Source organism: Drosophila melanogaster, chromosome 3R (assembly GCF_000001215.4).
Source record: "Drosophila melanogaster chromosome 3R".
Lineage (NCBI taxonomy): Eukaryota > Metazoa > Arthropoda > Insecta > Diptera > Drosophilidae > Drosophila > Drosophila melanogaster.
The window spans coordinates 17133986-17153859 of NT_033777.3; the positions used below are offsets into that span (position 1 = coordinate 17133986).

General features: G+C 43.9%; 10 protein-coding genes across 13 annotated transcripts in view; 7 read left to right on the forward strand and 3 right to left on the reverse strand.

The window, feature by feature from the left end:
- The first annotated feature begins 211 nt into the window (after nucleotides 1-211).
- CG31267 (uncharacterized protein) lies at nucleotides 212-1298 on the forward strand. The gene is made up of 2 exons (NM_169751.3): nucleotides 212-434; nucleotides 601-1298. Exons 1-2 carry the CDS (start codon nucleotides 235-237, stop codon nucleotides 1226-1228), a joined length of 828 nt encoding a protein of 275 aa, NP_732214.1. The 5' UTR covers nucleotides 212-234; the 3' UTR covers nucleotides 1229-1298.
- An 827-nt stretch (nucleotides 1299-2125) lies between these two features.
- Nucleotides 2126-3210, forward strand: CG5246 (uncharacterized protein). Its single transcript, NM_142346.3, has one exon. The coding sequence runs from the start codon at nucleotides 2220-2222 to the stop codon at nucleotides 3036-3038; it is 819 nt and encodes a 272-aa protein (NP_650603.1). The 5' UTR covers nucleotides 2126-2219; the 3' UTR covers nucleotides 3039-3210.
- Nucleotides 3211-3907: 697 nt separating this feature from the next.
- CG5255 (uncharacterized protein) lies at nucleotides 3908-4880 on the forward strand. The gene is made up of 2 exons (NM_142347.3): nucleotides 3908-4634; nucleotides 4694-4880. Exons 1-2 carry the CDS (start codon nucleotides 3926-3928, stop codon nucleotides 4804-4806), a joined length of 822 nt encoding a protein of 273 aa, NP_650604.1. The 5' UTR covers nucleotides 3908-3925; the 3' UTR covers nucleotides 4807-4880.
- A 133-nt stretch (nucleotides 4881-5013) lies between these two features.
- Nucleotides 5014-7183, forward strand: CG5265 (uncharacterized protein). The gene has a single exon (NM_142348.2). The coding sequence runs from the start codon at nucleotides 5122-5124 to the stop codon at nucleotides 7051-7053; it is 1932 nt and encodes a 643-aa protein (NP_650605.1). The 5' UTR covers nucleotides 5014-5121; the 3' UTR covers nucleotides 7054-7183.
- A 39-nt stretch (nucleotides 7184-7222) lies between these two features.
- TwdlW (TweedleW) lies at nucleotides 7223-8419 on the reverse strand. The gene is made up of 2 exons (NM_142349.3): nucleotides 8313-8419; nucleotides 7223-8241 (listed from the first exon to the last, which is right to left on the reverse strand). The coding sequence occupies exons 1-2, from the start codon at nucleotides 8325-8327 to the stop codon at nucleotides 7330-7332; spliced, it is 927 nt and encodes a 308-aa protein (NP_650606.2). The 5' UTR covers nucleotides 8328-8419; the 3' UTR covers nucleotides 7223-7329.
- Nucleotides 8420-10489: 2070 nt separating this feature from the next.
- m-cup (mann-cup) lies at nucleotides 10490-15427 on the reverse strand. 2 transcript variants are annotated; one of them, NM_001275731.1, is made up of 6 exons: nucleotides 14653-15427; nucleotides 13430-13752; nucleotides 12736-13366; nucleotides 12135-12678; nucleotides 11942-12067; nucleotides 10490-11879 (listed from the first exon to the last, which is right to left on the reverse strand). In NM_001275731.1, the coding sequence occupies exons 1-6, from the start codon at nucleotides 14907-14909 to the stop codon at nucleotides 11655-11657; spliced, it is 2106 nt and encodes a 701-aa protein (NP_001262660.1). In that variant the 5' UTR covers nucleotides 14910-15427; the 3' UTR covers nucleotides 10490-11654. The 2 variants fall into 2 exon arrangements, with proteins under 2 accessions (NP_001262660.1, NP_650607.1); NM_142350.2 differs by having other exon boundaries at nucleotides 11467-11879; nucleotides 11942-12070.
- A 254-nt stretch (nucleotides 15428-15681) lies between these two features.
- On the forward strand, nucleotides 15682-16470 carry Det (Deterin). Its single transcript, NM_142351.4, has 3 exons — nucleotides 15682-15935; nucleotides 16013-16192; nucleotides 16254-16470. Exons 1-3 carry the CDS (start codon nucleotides 15786-15788, stop codon nucleotides 16383-16385), a joined length of 462 nt encoding a protein of 153 aa, NP_650608.1. The 5' UTR covers nucleotides 15682-15785; the 3' UTR covers nucleotides 16386-16470.
- A 131-nt stretch (nucleotides 16471-16601) lies between these two features.
- On the forward strand, nucleotides 16602-17645 carry Smug (Single-strand-selective monofunctional uracil-DNA glycosylase). Its single transcript, NM_142352.2, has 2 exons — nucleotides 16602-16982; nucleotides 17044-17645. The coding sequence occupies exons 1-2, from the start codon at nucleotides 16671-16673 to the stop codon at nucleotides 17572-17574; spliced, it is 843 nt and encodes a 280-aa protein (NP_650609.1). The 5' UTR covers nucleotides 16602-16670; the 3' UTR covers nucleotides 17575-17645.
- A 230-nt stretch (nucleotides 17646-17875) lies between these two features.
- On the forward strand, nucleotides 17876-19786 carry CG5292 (uncharacterized protein). 2 transcript variants are annotated; one of them, NM_001275732.1, is made up of 2 exons: nucleotides 17876-18509; nucleotides 18566-19786. In NM_001275732.1, exon 1 carries the CDS (start codon nucleotides 17989-17991, stop codon nucleotides 18469-18471), a length of 483 nt encoding a protein of 160 aa, NP_001262661.1. In that variant the 5' UTR covers nucleotides 17876-17988; the 3' UTR covers nucleotides 18472-18509; nucleotides 18566-19786. The 2 variants fall into 2 exon arrangements, with proteins under 2 accessions (NP_001262661.1, NP_650610.1); NM_142353.3 differs by having other exon boundaries at nucleotides 18566-19122.
- The window catches only part of Mur89F (Mucin related 89F), a 49136-nt gene continuing 48271 nt past the window's right edge, over nucleotides 19010-19874 (reverse strand). For both annotated transcript variants that reach the window (NM_142354.2, NM_001275733.1), the window contains exon 6: nucleotides 19010-19822. In NM_142354.2, the coding sequence (NP_650611.2) occupies nucleotides 19535-19822 (288 nt within the window). In that variant the 3' untranslated portion in view covers nucleotides 19010-19534. The remainder of the gene's footprint in view (nucleotides 19823-19874) is intronic.

Genomic DNA, 19874 nt, shown 5'->3' on the forward strand with positions numbered 1-19874 from the left:
GCAACATGATTTGTGTTGATTTGCTGATTTATAAAAAGATATGGGATTTTTACGAGGGGAGAATTTGTGGGTTTTGTTCAGGCTGACCATGATTGAGATTGCAATACCTTTATGGCGGCTCATTAATATCACGCCAAATATCTAATATCGTATACTGAATATCGTTTATTGGAGCTTAGTTTCTTTTTAGCTGCACTGCTTTGCAATTAGTCCAACTTCAGCTGTTCGTCCAAGATGTCTTACCAAACCGGAGCGGTTTCTACACTCGTCCTCGTCCTGTTGGCGTTATCCTTTTCGGAGGCAAGTTTACGCCGTCGGGCCTTCACTTCAGAAAAATCCGAAACCGCGAATAAATTTAGCTCCCGAATCGTCGGAGGAGAAGAATCCGATGTCCTGGCGGCACCCTATCTAGTCTCGCTCCAAAACGCCTATGGGTAATTAACTTATCCTTATTTATGTTATCCTAGTTTCCCTATTGGTAACAATTACTAACGTATTACCACAGAAATTATACTATTTTTTTAAGCAATATATTTTTTTAGTGTCTTAAGTAACATTTTATTTTGAAGTCTAAATAGTGAATTATGCAACTCTTTTAAGTAACCACTTTTGTGCCGGCTCCATTATCCACGATCAGTGGGTCATCACCGCGGCTAGTTGCCTGGCTGGATTGCGAAAGAACAACGTGCAGGTGGTGACCACCACCTATAATCACTGGGGATCGGAGGGCTGGATATACTCCGTGGAGGATATCGTCATGCACTGCAACTTCGACAGCCCCATGTACCATAATGACATTGCCCTGATCAAGACGCATGCACTATTCGATTACGATGATGTCACTCAGAATATCACAATCGCTCCGTTGGAGGATTTGACCGATGGTGAAACGCTAACCATGTACGGATACGGCAGCACGGAGATCGGAGGAGATTTCTCATGGCAGCTGCAGCAGTTGGATGTAACCTATGTCGCGCCGGAAAAGTGCAATGCCACGTACGGCGGTACTCCAGATCTGGATGTGGGTCACCTTTGTGCCGTGGGAAAGGTGGGAGCCGGAGCATGTCATGGAGATACCGGAGGACCCATCGTTGACAGTCGTGGTCGCTTGGTGGGCGTTGGTAACTGGGGCGTTCCGTGCGGCTATGGATTTCCCGATGTTTTTGCCCGCATTAGCTTTTACTACAGCTGGATTATATCAACGATTAACGGATGTGCTATTTCCTAAGTGCAAAAATTCGTATCAATTACTTTTATCCTGGAAAAATAACTTTATTCAATAAAATACTGTAAAAATTGTGGTACGCATTTTCAATATCGCCAGACGAACATTTTTATATTACCTAGTTTATTACGGATGTTCCAAAAGATACATTGTCTCCTAAATTATGTCAAAGTCCAAAATCCAGTATGTGAAACAATTGATTAACTTGAAATCTTGATAATCCCTCGTCCAGACGTCTGCCAATTGTTGTAATTGCGGGTGATAAGTAAAACGTCAAAATTTCATTGAAGCCATAAAAATGAACTGGTTTTTCAGAAACAATATAATACACTACCAAACCATGACACACAGAACTATGTCTATACAATATATACTTTTTTAGTGTTTGATAAAAAACAAAATAAGTAATAAGTAAGTAGGTTTCCATATCGAAGTTATCTAATTTATTTTTATAAATCCTTTAATATTTGTTGAAGATTGTCCTATCTATTCCTTTAACTTGCCTACCCTAAGGGTATGCCGACTTCAGTATCTTCAATGGGCCTTCAATCATTTCGCTATTATTCCAGGTGAATTTCAAGTAAACTTCCATCCGATTACGACCCTATCAACCGACGACGTCTGAAGATCTGCCTAGCACAACTCGAGTTAGCACAAAGTCCGCCCCCGTTGCGTATGAGTAATATTATTACGGTCGTGTGCTAGTTGTCTATCACTCTCAGTCCAAATGGCTATAGAATTCCCCCTATCAGGTTACTATATACGGGCTATGGAAATTGTCATTATCGAAGCTTCCCCCGAACTGAGACGCTTATCGCAAAAAATATTTAAAAGAAACTCTTCGAGAGATAAGGAAATTTTGCACAGCGCTATAAAAGCGATTTTGGTGCCAAAAAGTGGGCATTCCGCTTACGGAAGTTGAACACAACACAACACTACAAATTACAATTATTACAATTAATTGAAACAAATATTTCAAGATATTTGAGCCAAAATGAAGTGTCTAGTACTGATCAGTGTTTTGGTGATCCTGTCTCAATGTTCGGCGAAAAGCGTTAAGATTCATCGTCGTCACCAGTTAAATCATCATTTGGGCCATGTGAAGCCCGAGACCCGTGTGATTGGAGGTGTCGATTCCCCCACTGGATTTGCTCCCTACCAGGTGTCCATCATGAATACCTTTGGCGAGCATGTTTGCGGTGGCAGTATCATCGCGCCACAATGGATCCTCACCGCCGCCCATTGCATGGAGTGGCCCATTCAGTATCTGAAGATTGTCACCGGCACAGTGGACTATACGAGACCAGGAGCGGAGTATCTGGTAGATGGATCGAAGATCCATTGCAGTCACGACAAGCCAGCCTATCACAATGACATAGCGTTGATCCACACGGCTAAGCCCATTGTTTACGACGACCTGACTCAACCTATTAAACTGGCCAGCAAGGGATCACTGCCGAAGGTGGGAGATAAGCTAACGCTGACGGGATGGGGCAGCACCAAGACCTGGGGAAGGTACTCCACCCAGCTGCAGAAAATCGATCTGAACTACATCGATCACGACAACTGCCAGTCTCGAGTGCGAAACGCCAACTGGCTGAGCGAAGGACACGTGTGCACCTTCACCCAGGAGGGCGAGGGATCTTGCCATGGAGACTCCGGCGGTCCTTTGGTTGATGCCAACCAAACCCTCGTCGGCGTGGTCAACTGGGGCGAGGCCTGTGCCATTGGCTATCCGGATGTGTTCGGTTCGGTCGCCTACTACCACGATTGGATCGAACAGATGATGACAGACGCTGGTACCGCGTGCTAAAGGTCCAAAAGTCACCCGTGGGGGTACAAAAGCCAAAACCGAACAAAAATAGCAGCTGCCATCTAATGGCTTCTGCAAATTGATCAAATTAGACTGTAAATTTTATTACTTAGATATCAAAGATATCATAAAATATTTATGAACGAATAAATGAACAATTGCGCTTCAGTTTAAATAAAAACTTTTTCGTATGTCATGTTCTTTAAGGCGGGTGTTCAATTTTAGCACTTCTCCAAAGCCCAGTCATTCGTATGATCCATCATTATATTCAGTTCTGAGAACTGAGTCAACAAACAAACAAGCGCCAGTTAGAAAGAAGTGGGATATCAGAAAGTATTGACTATCACCTGTGGCATTACTTAATGTAGAGATTAGACTCGAGTATGATTGACTATGGAAATAAACAATACCTAAGTAGTTTTCCAGCAGGTTCTCAAATTATAAGATAATTAAATAGAACTGATTGAAAGACTACTTTGATTATAAGTCGATTCAAATTTTTAAAGAATTTCTTTAATGTTTTCTCATATGTCAAAACACCAAAAATTTTGTGGAGGGATAATGTCACTTAGTTGTGACCTAGATAGTACATATATTTGTTTATTGGATAGGCTTTTAATGTAGTTAAATAAACAGTTTAATTATCGCCTTGTTTCAAGTTCCTGTTATGTAAATTTAGAGTGAATCGTAGTTATCAGAACAACCTTATTTGTGCTGAGTGGTGGTTGGTTGCCTAGAATGAAGGGTTCTCCACTCAGCTGGACTTTTTCAACCAGATATTGGCTGCGAAACGTGACTGAACTCGTAATTGTAAATCGCAATTTACCTATAAGATACGTTTACAGAGGTGTTACGATATTCAGTAATTCAAAAGACAAGGAGTCGTTATGTTGCTCATTTTGTTACCACTTGTTCTGTTCACTTCGAGTGCCGCAAGTCAGATCCTATATCCGCCGCAGTATACCAAGAATCGCATTGTGGGCGGGGAGGAGGCTGCCGCAGGTCTGGCACCTTATCAGATATCCCTTCAAGGAATCGGCAGTGGAGCTCATTCCTGTGGCGGTGCTATCATCGATGAACGGTGGATTATAACGGCGGCTCACTGTACAAGAGGCAGACAGGCGACGGCATTTCGGGTCCTAACAGGCACACAGGATCTGCATCAAAATGGATCCAAGTATTACTATCCCGACAGGATTGTGGAGCATAGTAACTATGCACCACGCAAGTATCGCAACGATATAGCTTTACTGCATCTGAATGAATCGATTGTGTTTGATAATGCCACTCAACCGGTGGAACTGGATCACGAGGCCTTGGTTCCAGGATCCCGACTCCTTTTAACCGGTTGGGGAACCCTCTCCTTGGGCGGAGATGTTCCCGCCCGTCTGCAGAGTCTGGAGGTCAACTATGTGCCCTTCGAGCAGTGTCGAGCTGCCCACGACAATAGCACTCGGGTGGACATTGGCCACGTTTGCACCTTCAATGACAAGGGACGCGGAGCGTGTCATGGAGATTCCGGTGGTCCTCTGGTGCACAATGGCAAGCTGGTGGCTCTGGTCAACTGGGGACTGCCATGTGCTAAAGGATATCCAGGTAATAATAATTTAATATGCGTTAAATACATATTAAAGCTCATTTACTATATTCTACAGATGCTCACGCTTCAATTTCATATTATCACGACTTTATACGCACTCACCTAAGTCTATCCAAAACGGACAGCTCTGAGGATATCGAGGAGGAAATGATTGCTCTCCAGGATTAGTGACAAGATAGACATTATAATAACATTATAAAAATCTTTCAAACTCTGAAAATATAAATGAAAGCTATAAAATGAAGCATATCTAACGATAATTTTTACACATTTTTAGAAGAACGTATAGTGCTGATTACATTAAAATGTATAGTTTGTATTAAATTATTTTAACTAATGTAACTGATCAATGCAAACTGGAAATTTACTGTAACAATGTGGCTATTTTTGTAAAAATTCGTAAAAATTATACATATATTTGGAACACAAGTAAAGTGCGCATTGCACTTTTTAGGGTAATTCTTGAGAACCGCCAAGGCCGACATGAAGTTCCGTGACAATGGAAAGGTCCTTTGGAATTTCGCAAGGATATCGGCTCTGCAACAGACTCGATATACGTTCGGCAAAAAAATGCCAATTGCCAGCTATAGCACTGCCAAGGATAAGCCTAAATCCGATCAGCCAAACCTTCTAAAGTATCATGTCTTACCTCTTGAAGAAATCCTCAACCGCTTCATGATTACCGTACAACCATTGCTGACACCCGAGGAGTTCAAAAAGCAAGAGAAGATTACTAACGAATTCCAGAGGAAGGAGGGCGCTAAGCTACAAAAGCTCCTCGAAGAAACTGGTGAACAGGAGAAGAACTGGTTAGCCCATCGCTGGCTGAAGGTTGCCTACTTACAGTTTCGGTCGCCAGTGACTTGCTTCTCCAGTCCCGGCATGACCTTTCCCAAACAGAAATTTGAAAGTGTCCACGAATTTGTGGACTACACGTCTAGGGTTATCTTCGGTTTGGGTGAGTTCAATGACTTGGTGCACGCCAAAAAGATTCCGATTGTGAAAATGGGCAAGAACGAGCTGGACAACAGTCAGTTTGGAAAGGTTTTCGGCACATGCCGGATACCGAGAAGGTTTACCGACGATATCGTCTACAATCCGTGCTCTGATTATGTGGTGGTTATCTACCGGAATCACTTTTATCAACTGAAAATATACGACAAGGAAGGAAAGCTTATAATTGCACCATGTCTGGCTGTTCAACTGGAGGAAATAATGGCAAAGGAAAAGGAACCGGGAGTTCCTTATGGAATCTTGACCACCGATTCGCGGGACAACTGGGCCGAGGCATACGAACACTTGTCAAATACGCCCCGTAATAGAGTTGCCCTGAAAACCATTCAGAATGCTATGTTCACAGTGTCCCTCGACGAGTGTACCAGTCCAAAAGAAGGTCGAGATGCCGAAGAATTGATCCTTACGCTGATCCATGGAAAGGGCAGCAAGTGCAACAGTGCCAACCGCTGGATGGATAAGACAATTCAATTGGTGGTAAACCCAAATGGACACGTTGGATTCACCTATGAGCACTCACCAGCCGAGGGCCAACCGATCGCAATGATGATGGACTATGTAGTGAAGAAGATGAAGGATGACCCTAGTTATGGGGAATGCGGATCGGAAAACTTTATTCCAGCGAAGAAAATAAAGTTCTGTGATGTAAGCAAATGCGTGGAGCAATGGTTGATAATCGCGCAAAAAAACGTGGACAAACTTGTCCAGGACCTGCAAATGAAGGTTCTTAAGTTCGATTGCTACGGCAAGGATTTCATCAAGAAACAGCGACTTGGTCCAGATAGCTTTGTTCAGATGGCATTGCAGTTGGCATTCTTTAAATTGCACTATGAGCCAGCTGCTCAATATGAATCGGCGCATTTGCGCATCTTCGATGGCGGCCGAACCGAAACCATCCGTTCGTGCTCCAATGAATCCCTGGCTTTTTGCCACGCCATGGATGATGTGAGTGCATCAGCTCAGGAGCGGGCTAGTAAGATTCGCGAGGCAGTGATGTGCCATCAGATGTATGCGAAGCTGGCGCTTCTGGGAAAGGGTGTCGATCGTCACCTCTTTGGACTTAAACTAATGGCGGTGGAGAACTGCCTACCTGTTCCGGAGTTCTTCTCTTCGCCAGGATATGTAAAGTCCACGCACTTTCGAATGTCCACTTCGCAGGTGGCCACCAAATATGATGCCTTCATGGGATATGGACCTTCTGTAGAAGATGGATATGCCTGTTGCTACAATCCCCGTGAACATGACATCATTTTGGCCATATCCGCATGGCGACATTGTCAGGCAACTGATCACCAAAAGATCGCCAAGGCGCTTGCGCAGTCCTTTGCTGAAATGAAGGATGTACTTGAAACATGTCCAGCTTCAAAAGACAAGCCGCCAGAGCTTAAGTGCAAGTATTGAATGTGTTTTCCTAGAACATACTTTGGATCCAAAAAAATTCCTCTTATTCCAATAATACGTTCGTTCAGTTTGGAAAGCTAAATTCATTCCCATTTAGTGGGACTTATTAAAGTACTATTAATCACTTCTTAAAATCGTCATCTAGTTAAAATTCAATGGTTTTTTTTTTAACAATTATATTTTAATACGGATTTGGGTAACATTGGCAAGCACTTAAACCTAAGTGGTGTTGATGACAGCTAACTAGATCTGGATGTGACGAGCAATGAAGAATACTTAGAACTGGTTCGCGGGCAAATAATGATTGCCGATGGGACCGACGCCAGAGTTTCCGGCACCGTTCTCCGCAAATTGTCCCTCTGAATGTTGCTGCTGTTGCTGTTCCTCCTCCTCCTCCTCTGGAGGATCCAGGGATCCCACCACCGAGGTGATGGGGGCCACACCCTCGTCGGTGATGGTCGAACTTCCTCCCAAAGTATCGTACTGTGACTGAATCTGCCGCTGGGCATTCAGAGCTTCCTCTGGAGTGCGGTACTTGATGAAGAACACCTCCGGCTTATTGATGTGCTGTGGCGCCTCGGCAATGGCATCCTGCAGATCGGAGGCGGTCGTCTTCTTGGCCAGCACATAGACCACGGTCTTCTCCTGCTTAAGGGTCTTGGCCAAGTTAAGAGCCGCCGCGCGATTGGTCTGAGCCGGCGTCTTGACGAACAGCACATTGTAGTGGTTACGGGGCTGCTGGGCCAACTGGTTCAGCTCGTCCTGGACCTCATCCTCAGACTCCTCGGGCGCCGAGTGGATGAAAAAGTTTTTGGTCACAATGGGACGCTTGGGAATCCTGACACGCGGACGAGCGCGTCGCTGCTGCTGGATGGGAGCGGTCTGGAAATTGACGGGGAAGCCGGCGGGCATGGGAAACGATCCGGCTGTGGGACGAACTGCAGGCTGGGCAGAATGGAACTGGCCAGCGGGCGGGAGGTAGGGCAGTGGGAGAGGTGGAAGCACCGGGTGCGAGGATTGCTGGGGCTGGAGCTGCTGCTGCTGCTGCAGTTGCTGGTTCAACAGGTGGGCCACAATGGGCGGTTGCTGTTGCTGCTGCTGCTGTTGGATGCGGTAGTTGTAACCCGCCTGGGTCAAGCTGATGTCAGCCTGGCTGAGGCTCAGGCACATGGCGCCCATCAGAACCGTCTGAAAGAGAAGCAATCATTATAATCCCTTGTAATCCAATTGGCATAGAGGTAGTCCAAGTTCCAACGCACCACAAATATCTTCATGCTGCCGCTTGGGTGGGTGTCTCTCTGCTGGTTAGCTGTCTTAAGCCGGATGCTCCCTCGCTGTCCGAGTTTCTTAGTGCTGTGATGATGGGTCAACCGGGCACCTGGCCTTTTATACCAATCCACGGGCCCAACTTGTTTATAATCGGAAACAAATCGTGAAACAGCAGCCAACACAGTTGCAACAGTCGAGGGGTCATAAAACATTTGTTATGCGTGGCGAAGAGGTTGTTCGGATTCATTTGGCTGGGTGGCAAGTGGGCTTTTGTATCGACTTTACATGGGGTTCCACAAAAGTCGAGCGAGAGGAAGCCCCAACAATGGGTGATACAGATACGACAAAAAAAAATCTGCATTTGTTGTAAACAAGTTAGTCGAGCTGTAACTATATCATTTTGAACATTTGCCTTATAAATATAATATATATTAAGTGTGCGTTCACTCCAAGCAAGTATCTAATACGATTTCAGAATATAAACAAAATTCAAATAACTATTCATTCATCAGATCCCTAGTAACTATACTAACTTCAATCTCAATATTGCAATTAATTCATTGAATTTGATTATAGATTTATATTTAGATTTTTTCATACAGGCAGTAAAAACATTTATTGAGAAACTACTTAATCATTTAATTGTAAATATAATTAAAATACCCAAGCATATCCATGGCTGCCAAGTGGACAATCAAATCGTCGTTTAAATTAATACAAAAGTTTTGTTTAGCTTCGTAGTTTTTGCAGATCAGTTGAATGTCCCAGAGTAATATGTAAATATTGATGACGAAGATAGGCGGACGAGGTTACTCGACCGACTTAAAATGCACTTTTGTCTACGGGACCATTGTCTCTATTTTGTTTTATTGTTCGAAACCTGAGCTATCAAATGGAAATTGAAAATTGTATATGCCGGGGACTTCAGTATTTCGCATCAGTTTTGGTCTGGCCCAAGGTCTAGGTTTTTGTCTCCATTCGATGGGGCGTAAGTGTTGGGCGATATATTGTCAGCTTTAAATGTGCCAAATTGAGACAAAATGATAGTATTGAATTTGAATTGGATTTCAAACTAAAAAAGTGAAGGTAAATAACCCCCGATCAAATCGAAAGCACAGCGTATCAAATGGATATGCCAGCTTCCAGCGGAAATTAGTTGTCATAACAAGCAGATGCATACGGAATACAAGCAGATATAGACCTTATAGGGCTAATTGGCAGGTCTCCATACTAATGGAGTGAATGTGCAAATGGTGTAATATCGAAGCGGAGATAGCAAGCTTTGCTGCTTCCTTTCCAATTTGGACTTACACACTTGCCACTTTGCCACCTGAGATATATTTCAAAATCTTGTGCATCCGACAGGGTGCATCTCATTAGCCGGGTGAAATTCTGCCCACAAATCAAAATAAACCAGCCAAGGGCAACTTGGCCACCAGATAATGAGTTAGCCCACATGTTTTCTGGTCGATGCCAAAAAAAAAAAAAAATGGTTTTCAACTTTCTCACGCCAATTTCGTGAGCCATGAAAAACAGTGAAATGGAACCGAAACTATGTTCCCTTTTTGGGCCATTAAAGATGCAAAGATCTGTCAAAGAAATATACGATAAGTTGTTTTCTGTTTGTAATGGGAAACCAAAATTACTTTGTCATTAATTAATAGATCTAAATGCATTAGTTCAAAAGTAGCAACAAGAGAAAATTACAATTTTAAATGGAAATAAAATGCGACCATGATTAATGGGTGCCAACTATTGCCGCACTTTGCATATTTTATGCAAAATGAATAAGTTGCCAAAATCTATTGAATGCAAAACACTCGGTGCGCAGATTAGTCAAAGCATAAAAGTGAATGTTGACGGTACACAAATTATGATTTGCGTAACAAAACTATTTTATTTTAATTTATTAATTCACACCATGAGAGATTTTGACATAGGCTACCTTTGTCCATTCCTATGCATAGCATTAGCAACCGAATCCGAACCCAAACTACATCCACCTGCGAATCCGTATCCCAAATCCATCACATCGAAACGATTGGGCGATAAATGCCCCTGCGATCGATGCCTACCATCCATCCGGTCGTAATAAATGCATTTTTAATTATTGGCCTAAAAATGGTTAAAAATTAATTATGGGACACCTCGAGCTCACAACTATTTTCGGATGACCACAAAACCAAAGAAAATAAAATGTTTTTTTTTTTTTCAATAAGCATGTGTATCGAATCATGTTTTGTTTTTTCTACGCTTAAGCTGACAGTTTTACATGGGCTGTTGAACAAATACTGACAAATGATTGAGGATCGATTTCCGACATATTTTAATAGGATAGTTTCTTATTCGTTTCAAGTATAAGCAACATAAATATGAAATTTTGATAGGTATTTTTGGATCCTTTAGACACCCAATTAAATGATATCAATCAATTTATTGACAGTAAACTGTTAACTATTCAATTTATTGATTAGACTGGCGTTTTACTCAAAATTAGTTAGATAATTATTCGATCCGGCTTATGCAACACGCGTGCTAAACGAACTCAAGCCATCGGTCTCACAGAAACGATTGTTAAAATACTTGCTGTAGGCCAAGATAATAATGTTAAGTATAATGACCCACACATAGTAGTACATAGGTCTAGAAAGCGCGGCATTCATAAGAAGTTAAGGGACAAATGCTGTCGAACAGATTCGGTGACTTTGGCCCTCTCACAATTTGCAATTCACATTCAGCTATCGAATTCGATATTAGTGGTTCAACAAGTGTTCAATTAGTTATTCTAGTTGCGTGTATATATATATATGTATATGTTTATAGTATGTTTAGTTTATGTTTCAGGCGTAATTTTGTGTATTTAGATAATGTGTAAACTGTATTGGCGTTACAATGAGTTGCTCTCTCTAGGATCTAATAATCAAACAGCAGAGCAGAGTTTGTTAAATACTAAAATCCGCCATCCGCTTTGTAAGTTCTCTAAAATATTAATATTTCCGATACACTCTATATATATATATATATAGTTTTTAATATCACGTTCATCGTTTACACTTTTTGCTTGTTCTGTTACAATATTTGTTCTGATTTTGCATCTATATCTTCTGAACTCAATTGGAGTATTAAACTACGTAGAGCCGATTTAACAATAGGTATATAGATATCTGTATTTAATATATAGAGCGAAACAAAGTTACCGACACTGGTGAAATTTTGAAAATTCCATAAGGAGGTAAGCATCCTAGGTTGAAACGCCTTAATTTAGACAAGACATAGACATTAAACACATATCCGGCTTCGATTCAGCTTTTTTTTCCAGCTAAACTATCTCCTTACGGTTCGTGGTTTCGCACGAACTTCTCGAGCTGCCTGTGCAGCTGATTGTGGTAGGGTATCCGGTGTTTGCTTATCGCCGTGGCCGCCAAACACTGCAGGGTTACAAAGTTGAGCAGTGGAATGGTGCTGGTGGGATTGGAGGCTATTAAGTCGTAGGGCCGCTTGTCAGCGCGATTCGGCTGATCGATGTCACCTCCGCACTTGAGCAAAAGGTGAACAATCTGCGGGCAAAAGTTGAGCATTAAATAATTGCATTGTTCAAGAATTTGAATGCCTCCCTTACCTCATTGTCATAGTTGTATGGCTGGCAGGCCACATGCAGAGGAGTGGATTTGGCTTCGTTCTTTGTGTTGACATCAACGCCGCACTGGATGAGCAGTTTGATGACATCCGCATTGGGGAACACAGTCTTCTGCGAAAGAATAAAGAGGATGTTCAATAAGAATGTCGAATGGCAATTGGTAGCATCTACGCACATCGGCAAAGTTGTCATCAGTGATGTAGCCGCTCTTAATTACATTTAGCCGAGAGGCGCAGAGATGGAGCATGGTGTCGGCGGTGCTGGCACTTCGCAAGTTTCCCACCACCACCGCTTCGTGGACCGCCTGGCAGATGAGTTTGTTCTGCGCCTCCGTGTGGACGGTATTGATCAGCAAATAGATAAGGTGAGCCAAGCACCTCATCACCCGGTCGTAATTCTCCTGCTGTCTCCTGAAAACAGGCCTCAAGAGCAGCAGATGCTTCACGACAATGGCGCTTTCCGACAGTGTTCGAAATACACCAAGCACATCCTCGAACCTGGGCAGCACTTTATCCTGATGGACAAACCTTGCTCTGGCATCGCTTCTTATATGACTTGAGTTCTGGACATGCAAGTCCAACATTAAACGCACCAGCGCCTGTGCCGCAAAACAAGTTTCAAAATGCAGGATAGACCAGTTGGATACGCGCACTTCGAGCAGAAAACGCCACAGATCAATGCAGCGTTGCAGCTGGAGTGAGTCCGCATACGAAGCACCCCTGAATTGAGAGATTTGAAGTTGGGTGTATTATGGAAAATAATTGATTTGTAATCACCTGAAAGTTAAGCGGAAGAGCATATCCTTATGGGTCAGTCCCAGAACACGCTCGCAAATAAGTAGGCTCTGCGTCCGCATTGCATCCATGTCGGTGGCAATGTTATCCAGCTCCTCCAGCGTACTAAACTCCACTGCATTCTCGTAAGCAGTGCGCAAAGGAACCTGCGGCTTTTTCTCTATATACGGTGAATAAGCTGCCCGGATGTGGTGCGCCATGCGCCAGTGCAGGATGCACACCCTCGACTCGTTGTGCTCATCGAGGAACGTGGATCCCATCAGCTCGTGGGCTTCTGCGAGCCTAGCAGGCGTGTAGTGCAGCTGCTTTTTCAAGAAGTCGAAGATGTGATGTGCTCCCTTAAGGCATGCAGTTCGAAGGGCATCGTCACCGTACCGACTCCTGGCATATGGGTCTGCGCCTTGCTCAATCAACAGTTTCGTCGTATCCAGCCGGTGCTCCTGGATTGCGTAGTGGAGCGCCGTCTTGTCCTGAATGTCCCTAGCATTAATGTCTGCCCCCTTGCGCACTAGATACAAGCACAACTGCACCGACTGCACCGAGTTAATCAGGCAGGTGCCGCCATTGATGTTGGGTCGCTTGATGTCTGCTCCGTTTTCAACCAGGAACTTGACTGCAAGGTTAGGCAATGCATATTGATTATGATAGATTAGCTTTAATATTGTAAACGTCTCACCGATATCAACGTGGGTCATGTAGCAAGCACTTCGCACGGGCGTCGATCCCGAATCGGAGGTGGCATTGATGTCGCAACCGATACGTACCAGGTACTTGACCATGGACAACTTCCCCGAAACGACGGCCGCCCATAGTGGCGACACATAGTGAAAGCTATTGTCCTCCGGCACCTCGAAGTGGCCCCTCTGTTCGATGTTCGCCTCGCAAATGGTGATCAGATACTCAGCGATGTCCACGGCACCTCGTTTACAGGCGATAAAGAGGGGCGCGCAGCCATTTCGCTGCTTTCGCACCAACTCGCGACGAGAATCGCGGGGTAGCCTGAAAGGAGATAACGAATCGATGTAAATAAACTTTAAAATAATTATTATTCTTCGAATATTCTTCGGAATTTCTTTCTGTGCAAGGTAGGGTAGAGAATCGGAAGCTCTTGATCAGCACGTGCAGGGGCAATGATTTTGTGACCATTTGTTGATAAGATCGAGCTTTCAGCCGAGAATTCACACATTTGAATTTAATCAGGTATTTGTGATTGCAGAAAATATTTGGATGTTTACAAAAGCCTTAAACCAATGAAGCTATATATATATATATATATATATATATCAAATCAACAGGACAGTCATTTATCTATTATAAAATCTGCTTAATGAGGTAATCAAATTTCGAGAACGATTATAACATGTATAATACGCAGTATTCGTAAGTCTATAACGAAAGATTAAGTTATGAGGTGCGTTGTTTTGAAAAAGGTGGCTTCCCTATAATTTTAATACTTTATTTATCAGTAAAGTCAGGCGATTCGATTAGTTCCATTTGTCCGTCTGTTTAATATTGGTGTTTAGAGGTAATCATAACAACACTGACCAAAATCTTTTGTAGAAAAAGTTTAAGAAATGAATTGTTTCTACTTATGGAATAGTTCGTGCAAAGGACCTTCGTCTAGGGACGCAAAGACAGATGGTGGCATTGTAAATTATTTATTATAAGTTTCAGCCAAATGTTGTTGCTTTCAAATTAGCAGGAATTAAAGTACTGTATCCCTAAGATGGAAGTCAAATATATGCTGGTTTCACTGCAGACACTATTATTATTGATTTAGGAAAACCTAGTTATTGGTCATTGAAATGAAGAATGGTATGGAATGGAGCCACGGAACCATTTAAAGGACTTGTTCATTACGAAACGCTCTACACGTGGAAGCCAATTACAGGGACATACTTTTCTAGTTCGTGGCGCAGGTGGCGCGACAGCAGCGAGTCCTCCTGGCTGCGTTTACATTCCTCGATCAGGTCGTGACTGAGCTTTGTTAGCTCCACCTTGGGACTGCTCTGCTTGCGTTCGTTGGCCATCGATGGCCGTGCGACTGACTGCTCCTGCTCTTGTCGGGTATTGAGCTCCTGATCCTGATCCTTGGCTTCCAGAACCAGATGCAGCTGCTCGACCTGTCGACGACGGCTGCCTTCAAGTGAGCGCATTGCCAGCGCACCGTCTCATTGCCAATTGATGGGTGGCTGGCTCTATATCCTTTGCAGTGGGTGTAGATGGGTGGGTGGTGGATGGTGTATGGCCTCCTCCCGGATGTCCTTGGGCCACTGCCCCCTTGCGAAAACGGTGCGGCAGTGACCTACTGAACCCACCAGCCTGGGCTACTTAATTGGGTTGCTTATCGCTGCTCCCGTTTTTCAGCCCAAGGCCGTCCGAACACTTTCTTTTTCTCTCTCTGTATCTCCGCTTGGTTGCCTTTCCTTCTTCTCTTCGAATCAATTTCTATGCAGCGTAAAACTTGGGTGCCTAATCTATGGAGTACCGGAGGCGATACTCGCTGTTCGCAATTGCAAAGTGCAAAACAACAAAAACGTGGGCGGTGTGTGTTGGTGTTTGGATCACGGTTTACACCATGTTTTTCCGTGTTTCTGTTTATAAATAAAAAGTCAGCAAAAATCTTAACGTCAAAACAGTGTGTACACAACTGGGGTATGACAATAACTGAAACAGCTGCTGTAACAGACGACTGTTGGCCATAACAGTGGGACAGTGCTGCCACACCTGCGCATTCAAAGCCTGGCGCTCACGTTACATTAAACATTGTTTAAAAGTAACCGTTTTAATGGAGCAAAGGAACATTTTAAGAGTTTTATCCGTACTGTAGAAGTCTCTATGAGTGGCATAAAACATTCTATTATATTTTTAAATTCTTACTCGGATATCGATAATAACCGGGCTTACAAACTATCGATTATTTTGGTTTTATATGGCAACCCTGTTTTTGAAGGCACAGCAACAACGACGCGCTGTTTGCGATAAAAAACCCAAAATAAGTATTTCGCTTTAAAACTGTTTATTAAAAGGATATGGAATCGCCAGTGGTAAACGAAGTTGCAGCCAGCTTGGGCGGTGAAAAGCTGGAGGTCTTTCGCAAGCTGAACCTCCTGGAACAGCATCGCGTGGAGAGCTACAAGAGTTGGCCCTTTCCGGAGACCGCATCCTGCAGCATTTCGAAGGTAAGCAAGTCGCTGAGATTTTTTGAATACCCAAATGACCATCTATATTAACTGCATCTATATTCCATGCACCACAGATGGCCGAGGCGGGATTCTATTGGACGGGCACCAAGCGGGAAAACGACACTGCCACTTGTTTTGTGTGCGGAAAGACCCTGGATGGCTGGGAGCCCGAAGATGATCCGTGGAAGGAGCACGTGAAACATGCACCCCAATGCGAGTTCGCCAAGCTATCGTGTCCCGAAAGGAATTTAACCGTATGTTCCCCATGACTCCCGAATCCAGCTGGCATCCTAAACTTGTGTATAATTCTTGCAGGTATCACAATTTCTGGAAATTCTTGGAACCGTCGTTAAAGGCAGCATAGAGAAAACCTGCAAAGCCTTCAAATCGAGCTTCGTTCGGGAGAATGAGAAGCGTCTAGATGAGTTTACGCGTAATCAAAAATAGAGCGCTAATTTTTAAACCTTAAATATACATATATAAAACTCGCTATTTATCAAGATTTTTAATAAAACGCAATGTTAGTCCATCGAATGTATTTATAAATTAAACTGTAATAGGATTTTTTTTTAATTGCTTATTTTAAACCAATCTGTCTCGTGTTCAATTTAAAAACTTCAAGGTCGTATATGGTCATACTGAGTCTTCTATGTGGAACAGCTGATTAAAACCAAATCCAATGCAGCTTTTAAATCCTGCGATTTGTTGTCCTGTTCCGCTGAAGCAAACGTTATGCTGAAGCGCAAACTGAACCAGCAAAAATGCAATCTGGAGATTGGGGAGCCCACTAAGACATCCGCAAGGCAGGGCAGTACATCGGAATTCTTTGATAAGCCGCTGTGGCTTAAATTCTACGAAACCGAAGTCAAGTTAAATGAGGCGCTGGAAAAACTGAATCCTCCTGAGAGCACACCGTTCATCTACAACCCGATAGTATATGCATCCCAGCTGCACTGCGACTATTTACGTCGCTATATGGACGGTCCCAAGAAGCTGGTATTTGTTGGCATGAATCCAGGGCCCAATGGAATGGCCCAAACCGGAGTAAGAGCTTAATCTTGTAGATTATCCGAACATATTGATACATTGACGCGCTCTGCTTCAGATTCCCTTTGGCAATGTGCGCACAGTAAAGTTGTTAATGCAGCTGGCTGGTTCGGTGGACCAACCTCCAGTCGTGCATCCCAAACGTCCAGTCGCTGGCTTGGATTGTCGGATTGAGGAGCCCAGTGGTGTGCGTTTGTGGGAGCTGTTCCTCCGACTGGCTGGCAGCATGCAGACCTTCTCCCAGCAGTGTTTCGTCCACAATTTCTGTCCGCTAGCTTTCTTTGGCGCAGATGGCAGGAACATAACGCCCAGTGAAATCAGAGGAGCTTACAAAAATCAGCTAGGAGACCTGTGCCTGCACACCCTGGAGGAACAACTGAAGCTCCTCCAACCCGACGTGATTGTGGCCGTTGGGGAGTATGTTCACAGCGCACTGAAGCGTTCAGGATATGCCAAATCCAATTGCGTTTCGGTGCTCCGACTGCCGCATCCTAGTCCGCGTTCTACTAATAATACCAATTGGCCCGAGAAGGCTCAAGCATTTTTGGAGGAGCACAACCTAATCCGATTCATGCGGAATGAGGCTTGAAGCAAAAATGGTCAATTATTTAGATAGTATTTACATATCTGTATCTGTACAAATACATTCTATGTATATATAAGGATATTACTGCACATACTATAACTTTAAAGCTCTACATTTATAAGTGAGTGGCAAAAGAGAATACATTATTAATAATTTCAGTATTCTATTGAAACAGAATTCTCTATTTTATTTTGAGATATTATTTATTTGCGGGGAATACCCCAAATACAAAAGGTGACTTCGCTTTCCCACCGTGACCGCTCGTACAGTGACCGCTCACCGTGACCGCCAGCTGTTGCGCAGTGCTGGAAAGTGCCGCCTGAGTGAGAGCTACCCATTGTTTTTGTTGACCTGGTCATTTCATCTCATCTGTTTGCGGCTTTTCACCCAGTTCGCCCGAGTCTATTTCCATGCCAAATGGCCGCCTTCATGGAGGAAGCGTTAGTGGAGGCGAGGCGGGCACGTGACGCCGGCGAGGTGCCCGTGGGCTGTGTGTTCGTTCATGGGGACAAGGTGGTCGCACGTGGCGGGAACGAGGTGAACGTCCACCGGAACGCCACTCGCCACGCGGAATTCATTTGCATCGACGCTATCCTCGCCAGCTGCCGCGAGAGACGTCTGCCGGCCCGCCAGCTGTTCAGCGAGATCACCGTGGTGGTCACCGTGGAGCCCTGCATTATGTGCTCCGCCGCCCTGCACACTCTGGGCGTCAAGGAGATCATCTACGGCTGTGAGAACGATCGTTTCGGAGGAAAGACGGTCGTGGATGTGGCCGCCGTCGTTGGCCATAGGATCGAGATCACGGGCGGTGTGCGGGCGGATGAGGCGATGGCTCTGCTAAAGGATTTCTACAAGGGCGACAATCCGGCGGCACCGCCACAGGCCAAGAAGAAAAAGTAGGATCAATTGTCGAGGCCAAAAGCGTGCGTGAAGAAGGGGTAATTATAAACCTAAAGAATTTGCTAGAGAGAACGATACAGTATTGGTTTTTCAGGAGCATGAATGGAGTCAACCACTGATCCTCAAAGAAGTAGGAAGCTATTACAGTCATTGAAGTAATATTTAAAGTATGATAAAACTATAGAAAAATAGTAGAATGCAAAAGTCTACGTTTTCGTAAAATTCAATTACTTCCAAGCCTTCCAAAATCCGGAAACGAGCAGATTACCGAAAATCCGAAGGCAAACCTCTAGTTTACTCATTATTTCAGAGGGAACAAGCCAAGAAACGTATTTATCTTATAAAAGGAATAGTATTCCGTCGAAATCATCGTGAAATAGAGAACGAATTTCAAAAACGCAATCAGAAATGAAAGTAGTTAGAATACATAAAACTACAATCGCATAAAGAATGAAAACATTAGTGCTCCAGTCATCTGCATCCTGGAGGCATACATCCGAAAGTAAAATAAGTACCACTGCATCATTCTTCGACGATTTCTGTATATGATTCAATTTATTATAATCTTTAAGCATAGTCTAAGATATATTGTATATGGCGTTCAGAACGTATGTTTTAACTCTAAGCATAAATACAATTACTGCATGAAAGCTACAGCATTTACGTGTGTGTAGTGAAGGCTGTGCCTGTTTCCACTATAGGAAGACTACTCAAAACCTTTTGTTTCCTTTTCAAATGCGTAAAGTGCAGTCTCGCTAGCAGTCCGACACCAAGAATCTAGTTTACCCTCCAACAATCGAAGCAATATATATTATAGAAATATATGGTTGTATTATAGGCTAACTTGTTTTAAGTTCCCACTTGTAAGATAAATGTCGGAGGGCTGCACCCGTGCTTAACCTAATGTAATTTCCCTACGTCCTAAGCTAACTCTTCGGTTCGATCGTTTGCTGCGCCAGCTTATTGCCTCGATCGCAATCAGCTAGCTGCCAAGCTGGCCATCAAGTGCTGGCGCAGCAAACGAACAATGGCGGGCGACTAAGTGAATCTAGACTAAATCTAATTAAATGCGCATGCTGCGGCGTCTATGGCCAATGTTGAGCCACTCCAGCGGCACGTTTCCGCCCACATTGTAGGTGGTGGGCGTGCAGTTGGGCAGCTTGCGGGCGGGCTCGCATCGTCGGCTAACGTTCCAGTAGGCGAATCCCTGCGGACAGCGGTGGATCTGGCCTTCGATGCGACCCGTCAGCTCCGAGAATCCGCACTTGACGAACAGCTGGCCGCACTGGTCGTTGTTGAGCGCGAAGTGACCCTCATCCGGGCAGAGCGGATCTGTCGTGCTGATTTGAACCTGTTGATGGTAAAATAATTAAATTGTATTATTTCATTATGGAATGTAGACT

Excerpts from the sequence above, each read along its gene's own strand:
- CG5246 (NM_142346.3), top strand. The coding sequence starts at position 2,220 with ATGAAGTGTCTAGTACTGATCAGTGTTTTGGTGATCCTGTCTCAATGT.
- m-cup (NM_142350.2), bottom strand. The coding sequence starts at position 14,909 with ATGCGCTCACTTGAAGGCAGCCGTCGTCGACAGGTCGAGCAGCTGCAT. Across the intron at positions 13,367-13,429 it reads CATGACCCACGTTGATATCG|TCAAGTTCCTGGTTGAAAAC; the intron begins GTGAGACGTTTA and ends CTAACCTTGCAG. Across the intron at positions 11,880-11,941 it reads CATACAACTATGACAATGAG|ATTGTTCACCTTTTGCTCAA; the intron begins GTAAGGGAGGCA and ends TTTTGCCCGCAG.
- Smug (NM_142352.2), top strand. The coding sequence starts at position 16,671 with ATGCTGAAGCGCAAACTGAACCAGCAAAAATGCAATCTGGAGATTGGG. Across the intron at positions 16,983-17,043 it reads ATGGAATGGCCCAAACCGGA|ATTCCCTTTGGCAATGTGCG; the intron begins GTAAGAGCTTAA and ends GCTCTGCTTCAG.
- CG31267 (NM_169751.3), top strand. The coding sequence starts at position 235 with ATGTCTTACCAAACCGGAGCGGTTTCTACACTCGTCCTCGTCCTGTTG. Across the intron at positions 435-600 it reads TCGCTCCAAAACGCCTATGG|TAACCACTTTTGTGCCGGCT; the intron begins GTAATTAACTTA and ends AACTCTTTTAAG.
- Det (NM_142351.4), top strand. The coding sequence starts at position 15,786 with ATGGAATCGCCAGTGGTAAACGAAGTTGCAGCCAGCTTGGGCGGTGAA. Across the intron at positions 15,936-16,012 it reads CATCCTGCAGCATTTCGAAG|ATGGCCGAGGCGGGATTCTA; the intron begins GTAAGCAAGTCG and ends CATGCACCACAG. Across the intron at positions 16,193-16,253 it reads GTCCCGAAAGGAATTTAACC|GTATCACAATTTCTGGAAAT; the intron begins GTATGTTCCCCA and ends TAATTCTTGCAG.
- CG5255 (NM_142347.3), top strand. The coding sequence starts at position 3,926 with ATGTTGCTCATTTTGTTACCACTTGTTCTGTTCACTTCGAGTGCCGCA. Across the intron at positions 4,635-4,693 it reads ATGTGCTAAAGGATATCCAG|ATGCTCACGCTTCAATTTCA; the intron begins GTAATAATAATT and ends TATATTCTACAG.
- CG5265 (NM_142348.2), top strand. The coding sequence starts at position 5,122 with ATGAAGTTCCGTGACAATGGAAAGGTCCTTTGGAATTTCGCAAGGATA.
- CG5292 (NM_001275732.1), top strand. The coding sequence starts at position 17,989 with ATGGCCGCCTTCATGGAGGAAGCGTTAGTGGAGGCGAGGCGGGCACGT.